This window comes from Schistocerca nitens, chromosome 2 (genome assembly GCF_023898315.1).
Source record: "Schistocerca nitens isolate TAMUIC-IGC-003100 chromosome 2, iqSchNite1.1, whole genome shotgun sequence".
Classification (NCBI taxonomy): domain Eukaryota; kingdom Metazoa; phylum Arthropoda; class Insecta; order Orthoptera; family Acrididae; genus Schistocerca; species Schistocerca nitens.
Window position 1 is genome coordinate 363,086,206 of NC_064615.1, and position 27,626 is coordinate 363,113,831.

At 39.8% G+C, this 27,626-nt stretch overlaps 1 protein-coding gene across 1 annotated transcript in view; it reads right to left on the minus strand.

The window, feature by feature from the left end:
• The window catches only part of LOC126236183 (CDK5RAP1-like protein), a 130,318-nt gene that overhangs the window by 68,833 nt on the left and 33,859 nt on the right, over positions 1-27,626 (minus strand). Inside the window, exons 4-5 of the mRNA XM_049945283.1 lie at positions 17,261-17,406; positions 11,866-12,080 (exon numbers count right to left, since the gene is read on the minus strand). Of these exons, the coding sequence (XP_049801240.1) occupies positions 11,866-12,080; positions 17,261-17,406 (361 nt within the window). The remainder of the gene's footprint in view (positions 1-11,865; positions 12,081-17,260; positions 17,407-27,626) is intronic.

Sequence of the window (27,626 nt, forward strand, 5' to 3'; positions counted from 1 at the left end):
TAAAACTGTGTGCCCGACTGAGACCCGAACTCAGGACCTTTGCCTTTCGCGGGCAAGTGCTCTACCATCTGAGCTACCGAAGCACAACTCACGCCCTGTCCTCACAGCTTTACTACTGCCAGTATCTCGTCTCCTACCTTCCAAACTTGCGAAAGGCAAAGGTCCTGAGTTCGAGTCTCGGTCGGGCACACAGTCTTAATCTGCCAGGAAGTTTCATATCAGCGCACACTTCGCTGCAGAGTGAAAATCTCATTCTGGAAACATCCCCCAGGCTGTGGCTAAGCAATGTCTCCGCAGTATCCTTTCTTTCAGCTTCTGTAAAGTTTGGAAGGTAGGAGACGAGCTACTGGCAGAAGTAAAGCTGTGAGGACCGGGCGTGAGTCGTGCTTTGGTAGCTCAGATGGTAGAGCACTTGCCCGCGAAAGGCAAAGGTCCTGAGTTCGAGTCTCGGTCGGGCACACAGTTTTAATCTGCCAGGAAGTTTCATATCAGCACACACTCCGATGCAGAGTGAAAATCTCATTCTGGAAACATAAGACTGTTTAACGTCAGATGTCAGCAACTACTGCCAATCTCTCTTCTGACAGCTGTATCAAAAAGTTTTGAGAAAGTAATGTATTCAAGAGTTGCCTCCCATATTTGTAAAAATAAAGTACTAACAAAATGTCAGTTTGGTTTTCAGAAAGGCTTTTCAACAGAAGATGCTATATACGCTTTCACTGATCAAATATTAAATGTTCTGAATAACCGGACATCACCTATTGGTATTTTTTGTGATCTCTCAAAGGCCTTTGATTGTGTAAATCATGGAATTCTTTTGTTGTTGTTGTTGTGGTCTTCAGTCCTGAGACTGGTTTGATGCAGCTCTCCATGCTACTCTATCCTGTGCAATCTTCTTCATCTCCCAGTACCTACTGCAGCCTACATCCTTCTGAATCTGCTTAGTGTATTCATCTCTTGGTCTCCCTCTATGATTTTTACCCTCCACGCTGCCCTCCAATGCTAAATTTGTGATCCCTTGATGCCTCAAAACATGTCCTACCAACCGATCCCTTCTTCTAGTCAAGTTGTGCCACAAACTTCTCTTCTCCCCAATCCTATTCAATACTTCCTCATTAGTTATGTGATCTACCCACATTATCTTCAGCATTCTTCTGTAGCACCACATTTCGAAAGCTTCTATTCTCTTCTTGTCCAAACTAGTTATCGTCCATGTTTCACTTCCATACATGGCTACACTCCATACAAATACTTACAGAAACGACTTCCTGACACTTAAATCTATACTCGATGTTAACAAATTTCTCTTCTTCAGAAACGCTTTCCTTGCCATTGCCAGTCTACATTTTATATCCTCTCTACTTCGACCATCATCAGTTATTTTGCTCCCCAAATAGCAAAACTCCTTTACTACTTTAAGTGTCTCATTTCCTAATCTAATTCCCTCAGCATCACCCGATTTAATTTGACTACATTTCATTATCCTCGTTTTGCTTTTGTTGATGTTCATCTTATATCCTCCTTTCCAGACACTGTCCATTCCATTCAACTGCTCTTCCACGTCCTTTGCTGTCTCTGACAGAATTACAATGTCATAGGCAAACCTCAAAGTTTTTACTTCTTCTCCATGAATTTCAATACCTACTCCGAATTTTTCTTTTGTTTCCTTTACTGCTTGCTCAATATACAGATTGAATAACATCGGGGAGAGGCTACAACCCTGTCTCACTCCTTTCCCAACCACTGCTTCCCTTTCATGCCCCTCGACTCTTATAACTGCCATCTGGTTTCTGTACAAATTGTAAATAGCCTTTCGCTCCCTGTATTTTACCCCTGCCACCTTTAGAATTTGAAAGAGAGTATTTCAGTTAACACTGTCAAAAGCTTTCTCTTGGAATTTCTCTGCTGGAATTCTTTTAGATAAGCTAAATCATTATGGTTTGAGTGGGGCAGTGCACAAATGGTTTAATTCATACTTAACTGGAAGAATGCAGAAAGTTGAAATAAGTGGTTCATGTAATGTTAAAACAACAGCTGATTCCTCAAACTGGGGGGCTATCAAGTACGGGGTCCCATAGGGTTCGGTCTTAGGTCCTTTACTGTTCTTGATATACATTAATGACTTACCATTCCACATTGATGAAGATGCAAAGTTAGTTCTTTTTGCTGATGATACAAGTATAGTAATAACATCCAAAAACCAAGAACTAAGTGATGTAATTGTAAATGATGTTTTTCACAAAATTATTAAGTGGTTCTCAGCAAACGGACTCTCTTTAAATTTTCATAAAACACAGTATATACAGTTCCGTACAGTAAATGGCACAACTTCAGTAATAAATATAGACTTTGAACAGAAGTCTGTAGCTAAGGTAGAATTTTCAAAATTTTTTGGTGTGTCCATTGATGAGAGGTTAAACTGGAAGCAACACATTGATGGCCTGCTGAAACGTCTGAGTTCAGCTACGTATGCTATTAGAGTTATTGCAAATTTTGGTGGTAAGAATCTCAGTAAATTAGCTTACTATGCCTACTTTCATTCACTGCTTTCGTATGGCATCATATTCTGGGGTAATTCATCGTTGAGTAGAAAAGTATTCATTGCTCAAAAACGTGTAATCAGAATAATTGCTGGAGCCCACCCACGGTCATCCTGCAGACATCTATTTAAGGATCTAGGGATCCTCACAGTAACCTCACAGTATATATATTCACTTATGAAATTCGTTGTTAATAATCCAACCCAGTTCAAAAGTAATAGCTGTGTGCATAGCTATAACACCAGGAGGAAGGATGATCTGCACTATGCAGGGTTAAATCTTACTTTGGCACAGAAAGGGGTAAATTATGCTGCCACAAGTCTTTGGTCACCTACCAAATAGCATCAAAAGCCTGACAGATAGCCAACTAACATTTAAAAATAAATTAAAAGAATTTCTAGATGACAACTCCTTCTACTCATTGGCTGAATTTTTAGATATAAATTAAGGGGGGGGGGGGGGGGGGGGAACCTCAAACATTAGTGTCATGCAATATTTTGTGTAATGTAATATCTTGTACAGACATCTTTTATTAACCTGACACGTTCCACATCATTACGAAGTGTCATATTCATGATCTATGGAACAAGTATTAATCTAATCTAATCTAATCTAATCTGATTGTTAATTCTTTTTCACTGATAGATATGTTAATGGAAATTGTAAGATTCATTTGGCTATTATTATGTGTTTTCCAACTGTAATTGTTCAAGTACCTTTTTTATGTAAAGAAATATTGTAATTGACTTTATTTCAAAGTGTTGTTATTTCTGACAAGTGCCAAATAATTTTAATCATCTCACTATATCATTTATATTATATTTAAATAATCATCATCATTTTATTCACATTTTGCCAATCTTGAACGGAATTTCTTGGGGCTATTAAACCTTCAGCTTCGGCTTCAGCTTTGGCTGAAAGTTAGGGCAGTAGCTGATTAATTGGCTTCAGCTTCCACCAGAAATTGACACTCGGTCGGTCACTACACATATTCTTACTGATATAGTTAAATGATATAAAATAAATAGAAGAATACAATAAATAAAGTCTGTAGTAGTCTTATGAGATGTAAAAGTCGTTACAAAACCCGGTCATTCTATAGACCACTATGGCTCCTGTATATTGGACCATGTTTTTTATAAAACAGGTATGCCTCATCACATTTAAAGCACATAATTTTCACATCCCCCCCATGAACCATGGACCTTAGCATTGGTGGGGAGGCTTGCCTGCCTCAGCGATACAGATAGCCGTACCGTAGGTGCAACCACAACGGAGGGGTATCTGTTGAGAGGCCAGACAAACGTGTGGTTCCTGAATAGGGGCAGCAGCCTTTTCAGTAGTTGCAAGGGCAACAGTCTGGATGATTGACTGATGTGGCCTTGTAACAATAACCAAAACGGCCTTGCTGTGCTGGTACTGCGAACGGCTGAAAGCAAGGGGAAACTACAGCCGTAATTTTTCCCGATGGCATGCAGCTTTACTGTATGATTAAATGATGATGGCATCCTCTTGGGTAAAATATTCCGGAGGTAAAATAGTCCCCCATTCGGATCTCCAGGCGGGGACTAACAAGAGGATGTCGTTATCAGGAGAAAGAAAACTGGCGTTCTACGGATCGGAGCGTGGAATGTCAGATCCCTTAATCGGGCAGGTAGGTTAGAAAATTTAAAAAGGGAAATGGATAGGTTGAAGTTAGATATAGTGGGAATTAGTGAAGTTCGGTGGCAGGAGGAACAAGACTTCTGGTCAGGTGACTACAGGGTTACAAACACAAAATCAAATAGGGGTAATGCAGGAGTAGGTTTAATAATGAATAGGAAAATAGGAATGCGGGTAAGCTACTACAAACAGCATAGTGAACGCATTATTGTGGCCAAGATAGATACGAAGCCCACACCTACTACAGTATTACAAATTTATATGCCAACTAGCTCTGCAGATGATGAAGAAATTGAAGAAATGTATGATGAAATAAAATAAATTATTCAGATTGTGAAGGGAGACGAAAATTTAATAGTCATGGGTGACTGGAATTCGAGTGTAGGAAAAGGGAGAGAAGGAAACATAGTAGGTGAATATGAATTGGGGCTAAGAAATGAAAGAGGAAGCCGCCTGGTAGAATTTTGCACAGAGCACAACATAATCATAGCTAACACTTGGTTCAAGAATCATGAAAGAAGGTTGTTTACATGGAAGAAACCTGGAGATACTAAAAGGTATCAGATAGATTATATAATGGTAAGACAGAGATTTAGGAACCAGGTTTTAAATTGTAAGACATTTCCAGGGGCAGATGTGGACTCTGACCACAATCTATTGGTTATGACCTGTAGATTAAAACTGAAGAAACTGCAAAATGGTGGGAATTTAAGGAGATGGGACCTGGATAAACTGAAAGAACCAGAGGTTGTACAGAGTTTCAGGGAGAGCATAAGGGAACAATTGACAGGAATGGGGGAAAGAAATACAGTAGAAGAAGAATGGGTAGCTTTGAGGGATGAAGTAGTGAAGGCAGCAGAGGATCAAGTAGGTAAAAAGACAAGGACTAGTAAAAATCCTTGGGTAACAGAAGAAATATTGAATTTAATTGATGAAAGGAGAAAATATAAAAATGCAGTAAATGAAGCAGGCAAAAAGGAATACAAACGTCTCAAAAATGAGATCGACAGGAAGTGCAAAATGGCTAAGCAGGGATGGCTAGAGGACAAATGTAAGGATGTAGAGGCCTATCTCACTAGGGGTAAGATAGATACTGCCTACAGGAAAATTAAAGAGACCTTTGGAGAGAAGAGAACAACTTGTATGAATATCAAGAGCTCAGAAGGAAACCCAGTTCTAAGCAAAGAAGGGAAAGCAGAAAGGTGGAAGGAGTATATAGAGGGTCTATACAAGGGCGATGTACTTGAGGACAATTTTATGGAAATGGAAGAGGATGTAGATGAAGATGAAATGGGAGATATGATACTGCGTGAAGAGTTTGACAGAGCACTGAAAGACCTGAGTCGAAACAAGGTCCCCGGAGTAGACAACATTCCATTGGAACTACTGACGGCCTTGGGGGAGCCAGTCCTGACAAAACTCTACCATCTGGTGAGCAAGATGTATGAAACAGGCGAAATACCCTCAGACTTCAAGAAAAATATAATAATTCCAATCCCAAAGAAAGCAGGTGTTGACAGATGTGAAAATTACCGAACTATCAGTTTAATAAGTCACAGCTGCAAAATACTAACACGAATTCTTTACAGACGAATGGAAAAACTAGTAGAAGCCAACCTCGGGGAAGATCAGTTTGGATTCCGTAGAAACACTGGAACACGTGAGGCAATACTGACCTTACGACTTATCTTAGAAGAAAGATTAAGGAAAGGCAAACCTACGTTTCTACCATTTGTAGACTTAGAGAAAGCTTTTGACAATGTTGACTGGAATACTCTCTTTCAAATTCTAAAGGTGGCAGGGGTAAAATACAGGGAGCGAAAGGCTATTTACAATTTGTACAGAAACCAGATGGCAGTTATAAGAGTCGAGGGGCATGAAAGGGAAGCAGTGGTTGGGAAGGGAGTAAGACAGGGTTGTAGCCTCTCCCCGATGTTGTTCAATCTGTATATTGAGCAAGCAGTAAAGGAATCAAAAGAAAAATTCGGAGTAGGTATTAAAATTCATGTAGAAGAAATAAAAACTTTAAGGTTCGCCGATGACATTGTAATTCTGTCAGAGACAGCAAAGGACTTGGAAGAGCAGTTGAATGGAATGGACAGTGTCTTGAAAGGAGGATATAAGATGAACATCAACAAAAGCAAAACAAGGATAATGGAATGTAGTCTAATTAAGTCAGGTGATGCTGAGGGAATTAGATTAGGAAATGAGACACTTAAAGTAGTAAAGGAGTTTTGCTATTTGGGGAGCAAAATAACTGATGATGGTCGAAGTAGAGAGGATATAAAATGTAGACTGGCAATGGCAAGGAAAGCGTTTCTGAAGAAGAGAAATTTGTTAACATCGAGTATAGATTTAAGTGTCAGGAAGTCATTTCTGAAAGTATTTGTATGGAGTGTAGCCATGTATGGAAGTGAAACATGGACGATAAATAGTTTGGACAAGAAGAGAATAGAAGCTTTCGAAATGTGGTGCTACAGAAGAATGCTGAAGATTAGATGGGTAGATCACATAACTAATGAGGAAGTATTGAATAGGATTGGGGAGAAGAAAAGTTTGTGGCACAACTTGACCAGAAGAAGGGATCGGTTGGTAGGACATGTTCTGAGGCATCAAGGGATCACCAATTTAGTATTGGAGGGCAGCGTGGAGGGTAAAAATCGTAGAGGGAGACCAAGAGATGAATACACTAAGCAGATTCAGAAGGATGTAGGTTGCAGTAGGTACTGGGAGATGAAAAAGCTTGTACAGGATAGAGTAGCATGGAGAGCTGCATCAAACCAGTCTCAGGACTGAAGACCACAACAACAACAACAACAACAACAACAACAACAACAATTTTCACATGTATGTCAGGAATACTTTTCTCCATGGCCTATTTTATTGTTTTAAGCTGTAGACACCCACTAGTTTTATTTGTGATTGGCTGCAGATCTGAAGACGGTCATTGGCAACCAAAATCGCTTCCCTGAGGACCACAATATTTGTGATCATAGACGTGAAATAAATAAATTTATTCTACATTTTCAGATCACTGTTCCACTTGCGACCATGTCACAGCTTGTAAATGTAATATTGTGTGGAGAAATAGACACAAACATAAATATCGTAAATGAAACTAGTAATATCCTCAGAAATATCCTTCTGAATTTTAGCGTGTACCTGTTGGTAAGCAATGCAACGTTTACTACAATGACTGCACCATTAATCGACCAAGTGATCCAATGCCTGAACAGCAGACCAACAAAACATATTTATCAGAAATCTGAATACAAAAATTTTCCAGAGAACCAGCAAACCAAAGTGCGGATAAAAAATATAGAGAAGCTAACACATAAAAGGGAAATTCTCTGAATTTTCAACATTATTCAAACTGAACTGAGGAAAGACATTTTCAAAGGAAAGTATCACAGTCTCAGTGACACTTACCTATGAAAAATGTCTTATAAGTTTAACAAATGGATAACAGCAGGTATTAGCAAATTCTCCCAAACCCTCAAATACCTCAGTTCCAAGAAAAAGGGTTAAAATTAGCCACAGTTCTTAAATTTCTATCGTAGGTACAAAAAAATTTATGGGATGGTGCTGAATGATGCAAAAATGTCATTTAATGACAAGATAATAAACACTGCAGAGAATAAAAGAAAGCAGCCTGGGATGACATTAAACAGGAAACAGGAGAGACAAAAGTAAAACAACGTACTGGTATAGGAGGATAAAGCAATAAATGATCCACATCACCTACCAAATTATATAAATGAACATTTTTCAAGTACTGCAGAGAAATTACAACAAAATTTCCCAAAAACAATTATAAGACCTATAAATAATCACACACTAAGTAAAATGCTGCTGCTACCAACCACAAAATATGAAACTTCCTGGCAGATTAAAACTGTGTGCCTGACCGAGACTCGAACTCGGGACCTTTGCCTTTCGCGGGCAAGTGCTCTACCATCTGAGCTACCGAAGCAAGACTCATGCCCGGTACTCACAGCTTTACTTCTGCCAGTATCTTGTCAAAATATGAAGTCAGTAAAACTGCACAAAGCCCACAAAATAAAAAGTCAGTAGGCTTAAATGAAGTATCGACATGTGTGCTGAAAGAATACATACGGAATATACAAGCTCCCTCAACAAAAATAATAAATGAGTCATTCACATGAGGAAATATCCAGAGCATTTAAAACAGGCAAGAGTTGTAACTCTGCTAAAGAAAGGTAATACAGAAGATGTAGAAAACTATCAGCCCCTTTCCCAGCTGTCATCGTTCTCGAAAATAATAGAATTAATCACAAAAGATAAATTAATGAATTACTTGAACAAATACAACATTCTAAGTGAATCACAGGTTGGATTCCAAAGTGACAGAAGTACAGAATCAGCAACAGCACAACTCACAACAATGGTATTTCACACTATTGACAAAGATGAGTGTTTTACATGCATATGTTTAAATCTTCCTAAGGTTTCTGATACTGTTGATCATATGATTCTACTAAATCGGCTAGTATCATTAGGAATAGAGGTGTAGCTAATGACTGGTTCCAGTTGTACCTAGCAGGTAGGGCACAAAGAGTAGAGATAACACATACTGCACATCAGCTTAACCTTTCCGAGTCTGCAGCTCGTGGTCGTGCGGTAGCGTTCTCGCTTCCCACGCCCGGGTTCGATTCCCGGCGGGGTCAGGGATTTTCTCTGCCTCGTGATGACTGGGTGTAGTGTGACGTCCTTAGGTTAGTTAGGTTTAAGTAGTTCTAAGTTCTAGGGGACTGATGACCATAGATGTTAAGTCCCATAGTGCTCAGAGCCATTTGAACCATTTTTTAACCTTTCCGAAAAACACTTACCAGAATTAAAATATATTAACCCAGGAATTCCTGAGGGTAGTATATTAGGACCAATACTGTTCCCAATTTACATAATTGATGTTCCTTATAGTGTGACCTGTTGTTTTCCCAGCTTATTTCTAACTTATATAATTTGAGTGGCCATCCAGGCCATGCCATAAATTATTCATGATGTATCAGCAGACAGATCCACTGTCACCTTCAGGTGATGACTGCTCCTCTGTCTACACCAGTGTCCTATATGTGTTGCCCATTACCCCTTGCACCACTCTGTTCCTGTTACTATCCGTGCAACTGACGCGGTGGGTGGTGGCAGTAGTAGTAGTAGTAGTAGTAGTAGTAGTAGCAGCAGCAGCAGCAGCAGCAGCAGCAGCAGCAGCACATAACTGTGAAGAACAATTACCAGTGTCCGTGGTATCTTAGTTCGATGCAGACCTCACTTTACGGGAACCCTTTGCATTTTATTGACTAAGTATGGGTTCCATGCCTGACTCATAGGCCACTATCTTTGTTAATTAAATCATCATGAACACTATTCCATAACCTCTTAGATTATGCAAAGAATACGGAATCTGTACCAGATAGGACTGATGAAGGAAATGAAGAAGATCCAAAATAGGACAGTGGATTTTGCTATGTGTTCATTTAGTAAGCACGAAAGCATCATGGAGTAGATCAACCAACTCCACTGACAACACTACAAGAGAGGTGATCTGCATCAATGTGTGGTTTACAGTACAAATACAGAGAGCATACGTTCCTAGAAGAGTTAACAAATACATTGCTTCCTCCTATGTATATCTCGCAAAAAGATCATAAAGATAAAATCAGAGAGATTCAAGCTCACACAGACTTACAGGCAATCTTTCTTCCCACGAACCATTCGTGAGTGGGATAGGAAGGGGGGAGTGACAGTGGTACACAAACTACCCACCACCACACACCACAAAGTGGCTTTTGGAGTGTAATATAGAAATTAAGGTCTAAAAGATGATCTACTTACCTAAGACACAGACCTACAAACTGAGGCTATCATGGAACCCTGTACTGAGTCGAGAAAAGGCAAAGTGTTCCTCTACAGTGAGGTCTGCGCCCAAAAACAATACCACAGACACTGGAGACCGCAGTTCACAGCTAGGTGCCACCACCACCACCACCACCACCACCACCACCACCACCACACCACGGCGGCTGCATAGACAGGTACAGGAGAAAATTGGTGGAGGGCATCATGGCCAATGTATATAGGATGCTAACATGGGCAGAGCAGCAGACATTAGGGATCAACTGAACATAGCAATGAGTCTGTTTGCTGAAATATCGTGGAGAACTTAAGATGTCATCAGGGAGCACACAAAAATTCTACAGGTTCTCAATAGTGCTAGTAATGGGGGAAAAAATCTTTTGCTCATTACAACAGTATTACAGTTTCTGAGAAAATGCATCACCCTCTCGTAGAGAAGGTGAACCAAAACCTCAATGAAGTTTATAACTGGTCAGTATGCAATAAAGTGACATTGAACATACTGGAAACAAATGCCATGAATTTCAGTTTTAAAGGGGGGGGGGGGGGGGGGGAGATGAGGGGGCGAAGTGACACTGTTAAGATAAATAGAATGATGCATAACAATACAAAATTTCTGGTAATGAATATTCATTCTTAGTTGATATGGTATGAACATGCAAAGATATTTGCAAACTGTATCTCATCAGCATGTTATGCCCGTAAGAGTCCTGTCATCAGTATGCAACAGCTAGTGTCTTTTAGTTACATACTATTTGTATGTGAATTCAGTTCTTAGCTATGGAATTCTTTTCTGGAGAACAAAATCCATAAAATATGAACACAGTGCTCAAACTACAGAAAAGAGCCGTAAGAGTAATACTGTAACCAAAAATAGTACTTAAGCTCATTGTAAAGATCATTCAAACTGACAGAGAAAGAGTAAAGTTGAAATTCGAAACAACATTTTCTATAGAAAAATAATACTACACAATACAATTTCCAAAGAGATTAAAGAGATTAGTAAAATGAACTTATTTCAAAAAGGAAGTTAAGAAGTATCTGTTATGCAACACATTCTATACACGGAGGGTTACTTAGATAAAACGGAGTAAACAATTGATAAAAATTAATAATAGAATGATGATAAAAATTATTTTTGCCCTATATTATACTGGAACTCTTCTAGGAATTCCTGTTCACAGAACATTATTAAAAAAAAATCACTTAGGGTACACACCACAGTTCTTCTTTGGTACATACAATGCAATGTGATAATGCTGAAACCTTGCATAAGCAAAGAGAAAGTGTCACCTGGCAGCTGGGGCGTACACTAAGCTGTACAGTCAATGTACAGAGTGATATCTAGTGACTTTTCTCATGTTTTGTATTTTTACTTATGTATACATTTGCTGTAAATAGGTCAGTAGCTTTTCTCTATGTGAAATGAAATTATTTATATTGCCTCTATCAACATTTCAACAGTTGGTATGGGAGTGTAAAGAATTGTATTTGTTAACTGATTAAAAGTTTTAATTCATTTACAACTGGTACTAAACATGGCATAACAGAGAGAAATAAACATGAAGTATCTGTGAATTAGCAGCTGAAGATGAGGGTGAATGTCTCACACTTGTTGTGATTAATAAACATCTTATTTCAGTTGCTCCTCGTGCATAAAATGCATTATAAACAAATGCCATACGTCTGACTTACACGTCCCAAGGTTCAATATTTTATTTTTTAATTTCACTTCCATTATGCAACATGCACAAATTATTCATATTGATTTATGTCGTATGTACATTACCTCATCAGGAAAATCCTTGGGATGTGGAGAAGTAAATCGTATTCTCATTTCAGGATTAACGAGAGAAATCTTGTCCAGCAGATCGGCAAACCTGAGCCCTCCTCTCTTGTTCTTGTAGACTGTGCGAAACCCCTTTGCAAGGTGTGTTTCTTCATCAGGTATACCACCATAATGATCAATTGCTGACATATCACGGTAGCTGTTCACATTCTGACCTGTTCATTAAAAGCACGAAGCAAGGTGTACAGTCTTGTAACATAAGGCTACATCTATAACTCTGAACTAATTAAGCGAGTTCATCCCTCAACAAATCATCAAAATATGAACTAAAACCAGTGTCTTTGGTGAATGATTCATGATTCGAGACACTTGGAAACCTCATCACACACATTCTAGCTTTTCACAAATATCCTGGATTTACTACCTCACTTCTTATCTTTCCTATTTTGAAGCATCTTTTCCTTCCTTTTTTCAAATTGCTTACCTCTCTCATTCCATTTTCTGATTCCCTCATTTCTCATGCATGGGCATCCATTCCTTCTCCATTTATATATCTTTGTTCATCCTCAGTACCTTTCATGTTGTGTACTGATGCTACAAATAAAACTGCAGTGGTTGTAAAAAATAAAGAGTTTCACAGCCTTTTCTTTGCATTCCTGAAAGGCCTGTTCCAGTTGTTTCAATTTAAGCAGCGATGAACATTTGGTAAAAGGGACTTTGGCTCTTCTGTCTGTAATACAACTGATTATATGGAACTGGCTAAGCAATGTTTTCTCTATACAATAATTTCCTTTTTTATTCAATAAGAAGCAATCCATGACCTTTCCATGACACTCTCTAACACATTATACATTTTATGTCAATGTAACTCATAAATGTAGCCTAATTTGCTGCAATCCTAGACAGTCAGGGTGTATAATTAAACAGCGCACACCTTCACAAATGACCTGAAGAGGCTCACTCTGCACAGGCAGTGGGCTGGATCCTTGGTCGCTCTAATGTTTTAGTGTTATGGTGTTGGATCCTTGGTCGCTCTAATGTTTTAGTGTCAGGCTGTATGTCAATGTAACCCATGATTCAGTGTGCTTGTTCTTATTACAATGCTCCTCACTGTGTCTGTATTTTCCCATATGTGAAAGAGAATTAAAAGCTGGTTGGTGGGGATTCTAATGTGTTTGTGCAACATTACAACATAATTATATGCAGTCCTTCATCTTCAGTGTAATGATATGATATCCAATTGCATGCTTCTCTTTGGGTTAGGTAAGCTCTTGCCAGAATTTTTTGTAGAAATTTCAGTCTATGTTGTTCTCCATTACACAAATAGGTCTTGGTACAGCACTGTACACCTTGACAATGAGGAATGGTGCATTGCAGTTTTATAAGCAGATAAAGTCATGTATAACCACCAAAGACTAGCAGGGCTTGTTTTTTGTGTACATGTATTGGAATTATAATATCAACAACAGTACTAAATAAGTCATATCGTGGTGGACAGCACCCCTTCCCCCTCATCAAATGGCACTATACGCAAATGTTATACCAGTTCATGGAGTGCAGATCCCTCTAGTCATGCAGTAAATTGGAAATCATGGCAGCCACTGTCCAAATACAAGTCTAATCAAGTCCAAGTAGTTGGCAGCAGCTGAAGATGAAGCTGGTAGTGGAGGAACATTTAAGGGTGAGCCAACCACTGGGCCTTCTACTGGTCTACTAGAGAATTTCACATGACAAGCCTGAGATATTGGCCCTAGCCAGACGCGCACAATGTTACGAATATCAATACATCCAGTGGGGCTACTAAACTCATGACCAGGAAACAAGGTAAGATTTTAATCTTGTCTCAGTATTATATAGGATACTACGCTAGGAACGTTATGTAAAAGGTGTTTATACCTGAAGTTTTATGTTGAACTTCATTGCAGATTTATAATGTTTGATGAACAGTTCATGATCCTGACATACCGATATAGTTAATGTCACCATATTAACCATTTGATCTGCAGTCTAAGAGAACTATTATTCAATTTACACAGTGGCTTATCTGCATTTGAGTTCAGAATTATGTGGTGATAACCTGTGTGAGTGCATTAGAAACCTTATGAGTATGGCTTCATGTATTTGAGAACTCTAAAACTAATATATGATACAAACCTTTATTTCCAATGTCACATTCAACATGAGCTTTAAGTGAGTAGCAATTAAATAGGGTGCAGGGGGTCAATTTTTGAAAATCTAATACAACTAGATACATAAAATATCTCCTAACCAAGTAGTGGCAAGAGAAAACACATATACATGTTAAAGAAATGTGCAAGCTTTTGGAGCCAGTGGCTCCTTTTCCCAACAGACCTCCTTCAGCAGAAGGGTTGAAGGGGAATGAAGAGTGATGAAGGAAAAGGTCTGGTGAAGTTTAGGAAATGGGGAAAGTTTGAAAAAGTCACCCAGAACACCAGGTCAGAGAAGACTTACCAGACGGGATGAGAAGGAAAGACTCTTTTCCTGCATCCCTCCTTGTTCCCCCATCAACCCTTCTGATAGAAAAAGGAGTCATTGGCTCCAAAAGCTTGCACATTTCTTTAATCTTAATATGTGTGTTCTCTCCTGCTCTGACACTGGGTCACAGAAAACAGATTGTGCTGTTACGCTTGTGACCCATTCTTTGTTGTATTGCAGGTTGAAAGTTGTTTTGGGGTAGCCAAATACAATGATCAACCACAGAAGTAATTGCTCAGGACATTAAATAAGCATCTTGGCGCTTCTTGAGAAATGAAAAGATCATAATATACACTGCCTGACCAAAGAAGCAAAGCCCATAGAAGAAGTTGTCAGACGTCGATGTAACTTCGTACATGTACACATCTTTGGCAGGTGTCTAAAACATTACAGTTGCAATTCTCTGTGACAGGTAGAATGGCACCAGATGCATTAGTGCCGTTCATGTTTAGCATTGTTACCAGGCCTAGTGGACATACAAAGTACGTTAACAGTGTCAGATACTGAGGTATCAGTGTGATGAACACAGATATGCTGAGTAATCATGTGAGATAGTGAGAGAGTTTGAAAGGGGCCACATTTTGGGTTCCATTTAGCTGTATCATTGAATCATGCAACATAGAGAATCATTTGGCATTCAGATGTGATAGTGACCAGATGTTGGACTGTATTAGAATGTGAGGGCACACACACTTGTCGTCAAGGTTCCAATTGATCTTGTCTGACAATCACAAGGGAGGATCAAACATACTGACCACCAAACACACCATAACCCTTTCAAATCTATGCCAGCTACCCGCGAATAAGTACTGGATTCTCTGCAACATTCTGTGTCATCCTGCACCACTGGCCGAAAACTAGCAGCATTCAGACTAGGGAATTACATTCCCATATGAATGGTGCCATAAACACAACAACACAAACAGCTGCATTTGGACTGGTGCTGTGACAAGGAAGAATGGACAGCTGATGAATGGCATAACACTGTTTTCATTGATGATTCATACTTCTGCACTTGCCCAGTGACCTAAATTGGTGATTATGGGCATGACCAGGGGAGAAGTCTCATTCCTTCAATGTTTTGGTGTTTTGGACACATATCACTGATAGAACATGTGAACCCAGCTCAGATGTCAACTCTGATCCACTGCCAGTATCCAGAACATCAAGGACCAGTTCCAACAGTTGTGGGTCTGCTTGTCTCAACATGCTTCCCAACCAAGTTTGTGCATGCGTCCACACCAGAAGGTGTGCAACGTCATAGTGATGAGCGGGCTCATAAAGCCAAGTTCTTTAGAAATGTGACTCAATTTTGTAATCACTGAAATAACATCATATACACTCTCAATCTGTAAAGTTTCATTTGGTTTCCACCTTCCCTTCTGGGTGCTTCACTTTTTTTGTCAGGCAATGTATTTCCATAAGTGCTGATTTCAGACAGGATTCACCCATATTTATCTATGATACTGTCCACTATTTGAAGTGTGTGATTAACAGATATCAATTAATCTTTCTATATTGAAACCATCTTGATCTTAGTCAATTTCTTTCAGTCCTCAGTGTGATGCAAGCGTTTTACAAAACAGTTACCCCTGAAACTCTTTCTGAATGATTAATAGGAAAATCAGCATGTGCTACTAGGTCGCCTGTATCACCACCTTCTTTAACGATAATAAACTAAGCTTCTTTCCACATGGGGGGTATTTGTCGTTGTATTAAGTGTAGTAGCCACCAGAAAGATCGCGGGAGGCGCACATTGGCACGGCACGTCACGGACGGTAGTTGCCGCAAGTAGAGTCCCGTCCACCAGAGGGCACGCGAGAATTCGGACGCGACCTCTGCCGGCGTAACAACAAGAACCACAACAACAACTCCGGCAGCACGGGCCGTGCCCAGTGAGTCAACATCGGGCATGCCTAGGACACAGTCCCGGTCTACGCTAAGTGAAGTGCGACGTAACGTGAACAGTGTTACTTCATTAAGTATTCATTAAACAAAACAATTAGATAGAGTGAGGGTAGTGATCATTTTCTTTGCTTTTTAAAGATATGTGATTATCCCATTGGGATTTAATTCTTGTCCCTTTTTTTGGCCATTATTATTATACACTCGTTTCTGTACTAAAGATGTCAGTACGATTTCATTTGCATAGCCACTATTAATTTGATCACTTGTCTTTTCCATATATTGGCGCTGTTTTCTTGCTTGCCAGCTGGGAGTAACATTTTCTTTCACAATTTGGAAACCCTTATTTCATTGAATGGGACATCATAGTAGTTGTTGACACAAGCAAAGAATGGTTGGAGGATCTAATTACAAAACATAATGAATCACATGACCATGAAGGAGTGAAGTATTAGCAGATAGTTTTGCAACAATTCTATGGTCTATGGGAGAATATTTTATGTAGAAAGATAGCTGTCGTCTACATGCAACAGCTACATCTATATTAAAAAGGTAAATAAGACAGCCCCTGAGAGGCAAATGTCAAGATCAATCATTATGGGATTTGATAAAAGACCACAAACAATATCTAACTGTTATTCAGTATGAAATTAATCAAAGTGATAACTTATGACATTGCCAGTTAGAAATCTAGTGGAAAGTAAGTGCCCTGCAACAAACAGACTGCATGTTAAGATATATACTGATGTGACACCAAGAAGGGACAAGGGATGAGGAGGAGGAGGAGGAGGAGGAGGAGGAGGAGGAGTACAATATGAGTGGAATGGTTGGCTTAAATCACATCACTTTTTAATGTATTTTCAGTTGCATGCTCATTTTCTTTCTGATTAAAAAATGTGTTGCCTACCAGCAGGAATGGTACACAGTCCTAACACTAGTGAAAATTAAGTTTATTAATACAGATATCGTTGTACACATTAAAAATAAGTCTTACCCAGGAGGGTCACTTCTTTGATACCCTGTTCTGATAACTGTCGCACTTCAGCCAATATGGAATCCACTGGCCGTGACCGTTCTCTTCCTCTTGTGAAAGGAACAATACAGTAAGTACACATATTGTCACAGCCACGCATTATAGATCTGTAAAATTTAATATCAAGAATATTCTTGTTAACTACCAACTATTAAAGTCAACTTTTATAAATTTATCGAGGGGTGAACACTCAGTAACAGGGGAGCAAAGGACAGAAGATGGAAAACTATGTGTAAAGTTGACAACCAAATAGCTTGCAAAGACCTTTGCACAAATTACATTCATGCAATTCTGAGTGCACCATTATGAGCACTTCCTGATGGGCTACAAAAATTAGGATAAAATATTGTAGAATGCCAAAAATAAAAGAGAGAATGCTTTAACGTGTTGCCCATGAGAATATGGCAAGATATGGGGAGCCCCTGAAATTTGAATACATTTTGGTAAGAATGTTATACTCATCAATTCCTTTTGCAAATTATATGGACACACACTCTGGGAGGGATTGTGCACAAAATTACACTAAGTATGAATGTTTGTAATAAATTAAACCTTCTGTCAGACAGTGTAAACATGTTTATGTTAAGAGTACAGCAGTAAATAGAAGTAGGTGAACATGATGAAGGGTATAACAGCAATAACAAAGCAGCAACTCATTTTCAAAATAACACCATATGAGGCAGTATACTAGTCCGTGCAGTGGTTTTACACTCGCACAAAATATGTTTAATACTTCACATTGGTTACTATTATTGACATGCAGCAGTTGGCATAGTATATAAAAGGTGCTAAGTAATATATTTACTTATTTGCAACTGGTTCTCAAATATTCTTCATCCAAGTGTCAACAGAACATAACATGAACAAGTCAATGAAACGAAAGAACTTTGCAAAAGTGAACACAAAGAAAGATATCTGGATTGTGATCTTTGGAAATGTTGCCATCCCATTCCTGATCTCAGTTTATGCAGTTCAACTCATGTTAATCACACAAATAGGATGTTAGGAATGCCAACTGGGAGTCTTGATGCAAGAAACAAGGAAGAAAGGAAATTACAGTATTATGTCCCATCAATGATAAGGTCATTTAGAGACTATGAAGAGCAGGGGACTGGGAAAGGATAGGAATAATCAGACAGGGCACCCATGGCCTAGAGGCAGCATCTTGAACTACTGAACAGCACATCATAAGCCCTCGGTTTGATCCTACCCACTGTTAAAATTTTGAAGAAAAATCACCACCAATGGTGGCCAAAGAATTCCAATATCAGAAGTTATCCTTGTTCTGCCAATGACCCTGTGAAAGAGGCTAGAGAAGTGTACAGAGCTCCAAAGTAATGGTGTTCCCTTGAGGCAGGAAAGGGTCTCTGACATGCAGAAGAATCAACAGTGATCACTGTTCTGAGGAAACAGAAGGCAATGGAAATGACTGCATTAAAGACACATGATGTGTATCCACAGGGCATGTGGCTGGCAACTAAAAACGTTTCATGATGATCTCTCCAATGGCTAAATGTTTAGGTTTAGTTCCTCAGTCAGATCTGTGAGATGTAACTGCCAAGGGAGAGGTAACCATGGAAAAAAAAGATTGAAAAACCAATGAAAAGGTAACATTCTTCAAGCCGGAGTGTAGGATTTGAGAAGTTTGATGTTTAAGAAATGTGGTGGGGCAGCTTGAAAATCTGAAAAGGGAAATGTGAAGGCAAAATCTAGATTTTTTTGAGGACCAGTGAAGTGAAATGGAAAGAAAATAAGACTTGTGGTCATTAATCATGGGGGCCTGGAACATAATAGCAAGAGAAGGAGCAGAAGATAGAGTTAGGGGAGAAACTGACTTGACAGCAGAAATGAAAAAGACCAAATGAGTTCTCCAAAAACAGAAAGAGCAAGAAGTATGCTTGGAAATGACCCAGAGATTTGAGGAGATTCCATATGGATTACATTAACCCTCAAGCAGATGTGCAACATACTTTGTACACATGTAAAGAATAGCTGTCTTTATGTTACCAAGATAAACACGTATGAACATAATGACAGTTTAATCTTCATTTAATTAAACAATGATAATATAAACTTACATTATATGAGCTAAATCACTGTTTAATTAAACAATAATAAAGTAAATTTTCATTATATCACTCTGATGTCACACACACGTTACCCCACAGTAATAACACACTTAAAGCATTAAATAGCATAGTTTCATTAGATCACAACCAACCGATCTATTGACTGCTAATTATCTCTTACACAACTACCTCATAGTGGGACTGTGCAGCTAGCTTGGAATCTGTGTAATTTTCTTGCATGGATGGTAAATTTTTTCTCACCTAGGTCATTGTTTATTTTATATTACTGTTGCTGGCCTGGACATATGACAGCACAACTTAACACTGTGTCAGCTGAAGTAATACGGAAGGAACAGGTATGGGCTTGCAGTTGTAAAGGAACAATGGAATGGTGCACAACAATGTTATTTGTGGTTGGCACACTTTATATGTAGGTATGCCTGCTAGAGGGTTAAGGTCAGACACAGACTATGGAATCAGATAGTGGATTGTAAGGTGTGCAAGACGGCAGGCCCTCTGGCCTCTTCATACACTTATTACGGGTCATCAAAACAGCCTATCTTGGATTTCTAAAATCTGAATTTACAAACATGCAAATTAATGTCATTTTGCTACCACATTACACTGTCATCCAAATTAAGTAATCAGATGTTATGTGCCGGTGTGTACATGATAGGGAGTAGGATGCATGCACATCATAATTCTGTTCATTTCACATGGAGACGAAAGGGAACTTTTGGACTGTGAGGTGGCCAGTCACTCACAATGGCAGAAAATGGTCAGAAGGACATCTGGTCATTGGAAATCGCAGACAATAGTGATGACCAAACCACAGCTGGCAGCTTTTTCTTTTGATGTTGGGTCTCAGGGCCAAACTGACAGGCAGTTGTTATTTTTACAATGGCTGCGGCAGTCTTTTCACAAAAGCCTCATGTGTGGGGCAAGAATCTGCCAACTCTGTGCCACAGCTGTGCTACTATTTGGGACATTTTGGAGAAATGGTCGCTGAGCTCCATGGGATAGCCGACAGAATGGCACCACACTTAGTACCCCAATGTATATTGTGTCAGTGCCCATCGCCAGAAAGCTTCCCATGTAAAGTTCTGGTGGAAGCTGTGATAGGCTGCTTGACAGTCGTGTCAGCATGCATTTGCAGTCACCATAGGGAGGTGGCAAGAAGGAATGGTACTGTCGCCTAGGCTGACGGAGTACGGTATCGAGAGTCTAGACAAATTTGTTGTATGGCCATAATTGGTGAAAGCTTTGTTTATTGGCAATGACTGACTGCATTCTAGCAGAGCCAAGCAGTTGCTCTCTGAGTGCAGAGAGGAAGAGAATTTGAGGAGGTGGCTCCTGGCAGGCATAGGAATCAGTCATTCACTTTGGTGCCCTTGCTGCAGAGTAATTTCATTTGCAGTTTCACTTGTCAGGCCATCCGGACAGACACATAGTTTCTTGGTGTTCACTCTTCAATCAGTCTCCAAGGAGGAAGCCATTCCAAGTAGTGGAGCCAATCATGGGTAGCAGCCGTCACCAGCATGCTGCCTGGTGCTGTACTTTCAGTAATGTATGCAGCTCCGGCCTATAGGGTTTCAGTTGATTTTTCAGCTGCCCAAAATTCAAATTGAGGTTTCTCAGCAGTGTCAACCATAGAACCACTTAGCCTACTTAGTTAATATCATGGTACTGCATATAATTACCCACTTGTTTATCAATATTATACATTTCGCCTGTTCTCTTTCCGCCCCCTGCCATAGCACAGTAGCGCACAAGATTCCGTGCTGTGTCATTTGAACTAGGTTCTTGCCAACACCTCTAGCAAGTGAAGACTATTTACATGTTTGGTTTACTTTAGTACACATGATTGTTCCTTGTACAAATTCATGATCAATTTGGTGTTACATTTAATGAAAATAAATGTAATTTTAAATTTTTAGGACAGCATTTATGTGTTAAAGAGTCACAGTTAACAGACACATTCCCTATCACAATTTTTAGTTGGGAACATCAGTCAATTAATTTAATGATTAAATTAGATGAGAGGCTAGTCACCCAACATGGGATTTACATCAGGGCCATTTTAAGATTGCATTTAATACCTCATGTAGAATCAATGTGAAGCCAAATAGCAAACATGCAGCTGGTTTCCAGGTGTACCCAGGAGCAGTTACAGACTCGGATCACAATTTAGTGGTGATTAAGATTAGACTGAAGTTTAAAAGAATTGTTTGGAAGAATTACAGTTGAAAGAAATGGGATACTATAGTGCTGAAGAATGATGAGCTGCATTTGAAGTTCTATAAGACTGTAGACGCTGTGATAATGAATACCACAATATGCAGCTCAGCTGAAGAGGAATGGACAGCTGTAAAATGGGCCATCACAGAAGTTGGATAGGTAAACATAGGTACAAGGATTGTAACTGCAAAGAAACCTTCAGTAACAGAAGAAATACTTCCACTGACTGATGAAAGAAGGAAGCATGTTCAGGGAAAGGCAGGAATCTAGCAATGTGAGTCATTTAGGAATGAAATAAGCTGGAAGCGGAGGGAAGTCAATGAGCAAAACATGTAGCTATCCAAAAAGAAGTGTTAGCTGAAGGACTGCTTCAGCATACAGAAAAATCATACAACATTCGGTAAAATTCAAATCAAGTGTGTCAAGATTAAAGTGCAAAGGGAATTCCACTGTTAAACACAGAGGAGAGAGTGGATACATAGGAAGTGTACACTGAAGATCCCCATGAGAAGGAGAACTATTCTGATGACGTGACATAAGAAGAAATGGGCATAGATATGGAACACTTAGGGGATAGAGTTTAACAGAATTTGAAAGACTTGCATTCAAATAAGACAAAAGAGTTAGCTAACCTTTGCAATTTCTAGAACCTTTGGTGGACATGGTAACCAACATACCATAATAATATGCACAAGAATGGTAAAGAAAATTGAGAATCTGTTAGATGACAATTGGTCTGGTTTTCAAAAAAGTATAGGTACCAAAGAGGAAGCTCTGAAGTTGAGACTGATAATGGAAGCATGACTTAAGGAAAAACAAGGCATGCTCAAATGATTTTTTGACCTAGAAAAATTGATTCAATAATCTAAGATTGTGCAAATTGTTCAAAATTCTGAAAAAAAAAGGAGTACCAGTAAGCTATTGGAAAAGATGGGAAATTTACAATCTGAACGAGAACCAAGAGGGAACAATAAGAATGGAAGACCATGAACGAAGAGATCAGGTTAAAACTGGTGAAAGACAAGGATACAGTCTTTCATCCGCACTGTTCGATCTATAGATTAAAGAAGGAATGAAACAAGTAAAGGACAGGTTCAAGGATAGTGTTAAAATTCAGAGTGAAAGGATATCAATGATAAGATTTGCTAATGACATTGCTATCTTACGTGGAAGCAAAGAAGAATTATAGGACCTGTTGATGGAATGAACAGTATAATGAGTGCAGAATGCAGATTGAGAATGAAACAAAGAAAGTTGATAGTAATGAGGAGTACCTGGAACGAGAATAGCAATTAGAGAGGGCTTAATTTGCAGAAGAAATTTCTGAGAACGTATTTTAGGAGCACAGTGCTGTATGGTAATGAATCCTGGAGTGATGGGAAAAAAAGGAAAGAAGAAAATCAAAGCATCTAAAATGTGGTGTTATAGAAAGATATCAAAATTTAGGTGTACTGATAAAATAAGGGATGAGCAGACACTCTGCAGTATGGCAGAAGAAAAGAACATTTGGAATGCACTAACAAGAAGAAGGAAGACTATGATAGAATATATGTTTAGACATCAGAGAATTACTTCCATGGTACTACAGGGAGCTGCAGAGGGTAAAAACAGTAGAAGACAGAGATTGTAATACATTCATCTACTCTACATCCATACTCCGGAGGGTACCTTGAGTACCTCTATCAGTTCTCCCTTCTACTCCAGTCTCGTATTGTTCGTGGAAAGAAGGATTGTCGGTATGCCTCTGTGTGGGCTCTAATCTCTCTGATTTTATCCTCATGGTCACTTCGTGAGATATACGTAGGAGGGAGCAATATACTGCTTGACTCTTCGGAGAAGGTATGTTCTCGAAACTTCAACAAAAGCCCGTACCGAGCTACTGAGCGTCTCTCCTGTAGAGTCTTCCACTGGAGTTTATCTATCATCTCCGTAACGCTTTCGTGATTACTAAATGATCCTGTAACGAAGTATGCTGCTCTCCGTTGGATCTTCTCTATCTCTTCTATTAACCCTATCTGGTATGGATCCCACACTGCTGAGCAGTATTCAAGCAGCGGGCGAACAAGCGTACTGTAACCTACTTCCTTTGTTTTCGGATTGCATTTCCTTAGGATTCTTCCAATGAATCTCAGTCTGGCATCTGCTTTACCGACGATCAACTTTATATGATCATTCCATTTTAAATCACTCCTAATGCGTACTCCCAGATAATTTATGGCATTAACTGCTTCCAGTTGCTGACCTGCTATATTGTAGCTAAATGATAAAGGATCTTTCTTTCTATGTATTCGCAGCACATTACACTTTTCTACACTGAGATTCAATTGCCATTCCCTGCACCATGCGTCAGTTCGCTGCAGATCCTTCTGCATTTCAATACAATTTTCCATTGTTACAACCTCTCGATATACCACAGCATCATCCACAAAAAGCCTCAGTGAACTTCCGGTGTCATCCACAAGGTCATTTATGTATATTGTGAATAGCAACGGTCCTATAATTGAGGACAGAATGCAAGTATCAACTGGAATCAGTAAATTCATATAAATATGAAGTTCTAACAATTTGTAGAGGTATAAAATGGGATTAAAAATGTATAATAATTTTCCCAAAGATGTGAAATATGTGAGTGAAATAAATTTATTCAAAAAGGCACTCAAACCGTATCTCTTAAATACTGCACACTACACAATTAAAGATTACTTAGAGAACTTAGAGTATCCATTAATAAAAATAAAAATGACTGCTAGTCCACAGTACTAACATTCCATCACTTTTACATGTCTCACTCTTCATGAGGGGGTGCTGACTCAGTGTTTCAGACAGGTAAAAGGGAAGACATGGTAATGTAATAGAGATGTAAATGGTTGTGGTTCTGAAGTGTGGGATTGTGGACAATGAAAAGCACAAAAAGACTAAATGAGCAGCATGTATATATTTTATATGTTATCAAGCGAAGTTGTTCCAAGCATGTACAAAAATAAGAATACTTTATGTTAGGTGTAATTGAAAAAAGTAGAGAATTTGTTAAACACTGTGAAAGATGGCAAGTTCCTGAGGACTTGCCTCCCTTCATTACTGTTACTACTGTTATGACATTTAATGTGATAGTTTGACTGACTGCATGGAGAGAGATGCACTGCTCACAGTGTTATCGGAGTGCTGTCTTAATGAGCTGAATTCTGGGAATGAGAAGTGGCCAGCAACAAGCAGAATGGCAGACAGCGCATGGGAGCTGGCTGCCATTTTCATGTCATGGGAGATGTTTGCACAAGTGCCAGGAGGACACCAATGGGAACCGCCGGGCAACTAGCTGTGTCCTGCTGCTAACGCAGTACAGCACATTGTTCTCAATGCTTGATGGAGTGCTTTATACAACTTTCAGTCTCTCTCGTCTGATGGGCTGGTGCCCTAGAAACTGTTTCCTGTGAGGAGAGAAAGTTTTCCAGCATCTGTAGGTATTCCCAGGTCAAATGGTAGAAGACCTTTTTTTTCCCTCCAGAGAACTCTATCTGCTAGCACTGTAAAACATTCCTTCTCGGACTCTTGAGACAGTCCTGTCCAGCTGGATGCCCAACAGTTTGTCTCCAGTGCAGCTGGTGTAATTCCCCGCCCTCCTCAAAAGGTGGATTCCCATGTCAAGCAATTTCCCACATAAGCATTACAACTGGAGGTCAGATACTGATGTCAGAGACAGACCAGTGGTGTCAGTAGTTTTTGGCGACACGTCATTCTACTGGGGAGTTACTTTTACCAGTCTCCTGGAGGGAAAATTTTCCGCGATTTTTGATTATGCAGTTGGTATTGGGGGATCTTGCCACATGCAATTGGTAGGCTGAGTCTTAAGAGTTGCTTCACATGGAGTATTTTTTGGAAGAAAGGGATGGGAAGGAGTTTTAGAGAGCTCGTCCAGGAACTGCATGGTGTATGCATCAGAAATTTGATCTGGAGACTTTGCGTGAGGAACTTCATTCGGTGACGCTAAGAATGGATTGTCCACAAGCGGCAACTGAGGCGAAGTCCTCCATTCGAACTCAAGCTCAGGTGCCCTGGTCACAGACTTGCAAATTTTCACAGTGCCGAGCAAGGGGTTCACCCACTATGGGCAGCCATCTGTGGTGAGAATCTTTGCTGCTCCAGCACATATGGAATTTTCTGTGTTGCTTTACACCCTCAGTGGCATGTTCTTTCAACTTGTGGCAGCAGATGGTCAATGAATGTATGTTGCACAGCCCTTCTGTTTAATGGGTCACAATCACTGTCATGTAAAAAAGTCAGTCAGATAGCAATACCGCTGATACCTAAAGAGAGAGGCGTCACACAGAGAATTCCATCCCTTCACACAATTTTGTCAACTGAGCATTACTTCTGACATAACTGTGATTTAATTGTGTTTTGTTGGATCTGTTTTTTCTGCATTATTTATTTGCACATCACATTCTACACACTTTTCTATTGTAATCAGTCAATCGTTTCAATGAAGAACCTTTCTTGTTTCAATAGAGAATACACCGTATTCATTAATACCCTTTCCAAAGGCCTCGACTTTTGTCCACTCCCAAATTCAATCATGCAGGTCTTGTTAAAGACCATCTCTCCTTCTCCCAGCCCCTACAGCGGAAACCCTTTTTGGCCATCAACCCAACCAATCAGACTCCACCAAAGACCAATGTTGAACTCTGCCTTATGCAGTTCTCTCTCATCCATCCAACTGTGAGCCACCCTCACTGTCCCCAAATCACTCCCTGTTAACTTTCTGGAATTTCTCAACCTTGAACCTTGCCTCACCATCAATCCCCAAATCCCTCAACATGCAAATCAACCTTACATCCACCGAAAGAACCACAATCCACCACCTAAAACCTGATCCTAACCTTGTAATCCAACCTGCTGGCAAAGGCTTCACCACTGTTGTTTTGAACCACAAGGTTTATCTGGCAGAAGGACTCCACCAGCTGTCTGATTCATCCACCTACAAACCCTGCCACAATGACCCCATTCCAGAAATCCAGCAGGATCTCCAGTCTCTTCTCAAATCATTATGTCCATCCCCGAACCTTTCCCTCGAGTCCATCTCTCTCCTCACCCCTACCACTCCCCATACTCCTACCTCCTACATGCTTCCCAAAGTCCATAAACCCAATCACTCAGGATGCCCATTGTGGACAGTTACTGTGCCCCCACTGAGAGAATCTCTGTTCTTGTGGACCAGCACCTTCATCCTATTACTTGCAACCTACCCGCCTATAAAAAGATACCAACCATTTCCTCCAGTGACTCTCCACAGTTCCTGTACCTTTGCCACATGGTGACTTGCTTGTTGCTATTGACGCTACCTTCCTTACACTAACATCCCTAATGCCCATGGCCTTACCACTATTGAACACTACCTTTCCCAACGCCCAACAGATTAAAAACATACAACTCTTTCCTAATCGCCATGACCAACTATATCCTCACACACAATTACTTCTCCTTGGAAGGCACTCCCTACAAACAAATCTGGGGTACAGCCATGGGTACTCACATGGCACCATCCCATGCTAACCTGTTCACGGGCCAGCTAAAGAAACCCTTCCTAAAAAAAAAAAAAAAACAGAATCTGAAACCCTTCACCTGATTCAGATTCATTGATGACATCTTCAAGACCTGGATCAATGGTTAGGACATCCCATCCACATTCCTCCAGAATCTCACACCTTCTACCCCAGTCACTTCACCTGGTCCTGCTCTATCAAACAAGTCACATTTCTTCATGTTGACCTCCACCTCAATGATGGCTACATCAGTACCTCTGTCCATATCAAACCTACCAACCACTAGGAGTACCTTCACTTTGATAGCTGCTAACTATTCCATACAAAGAAATCCCTTCCACACAGTCTGTTCACCAGTGACTGTCACATCTGTAGTGACACGTGGTCCCTCTCAAAATATACCAAGGATCTCACTGAGGCCAGCCCTACACAACTCCTGCTCCCACCCCTTGCATCATGGCTCATATCCCTGTAATAGACCTA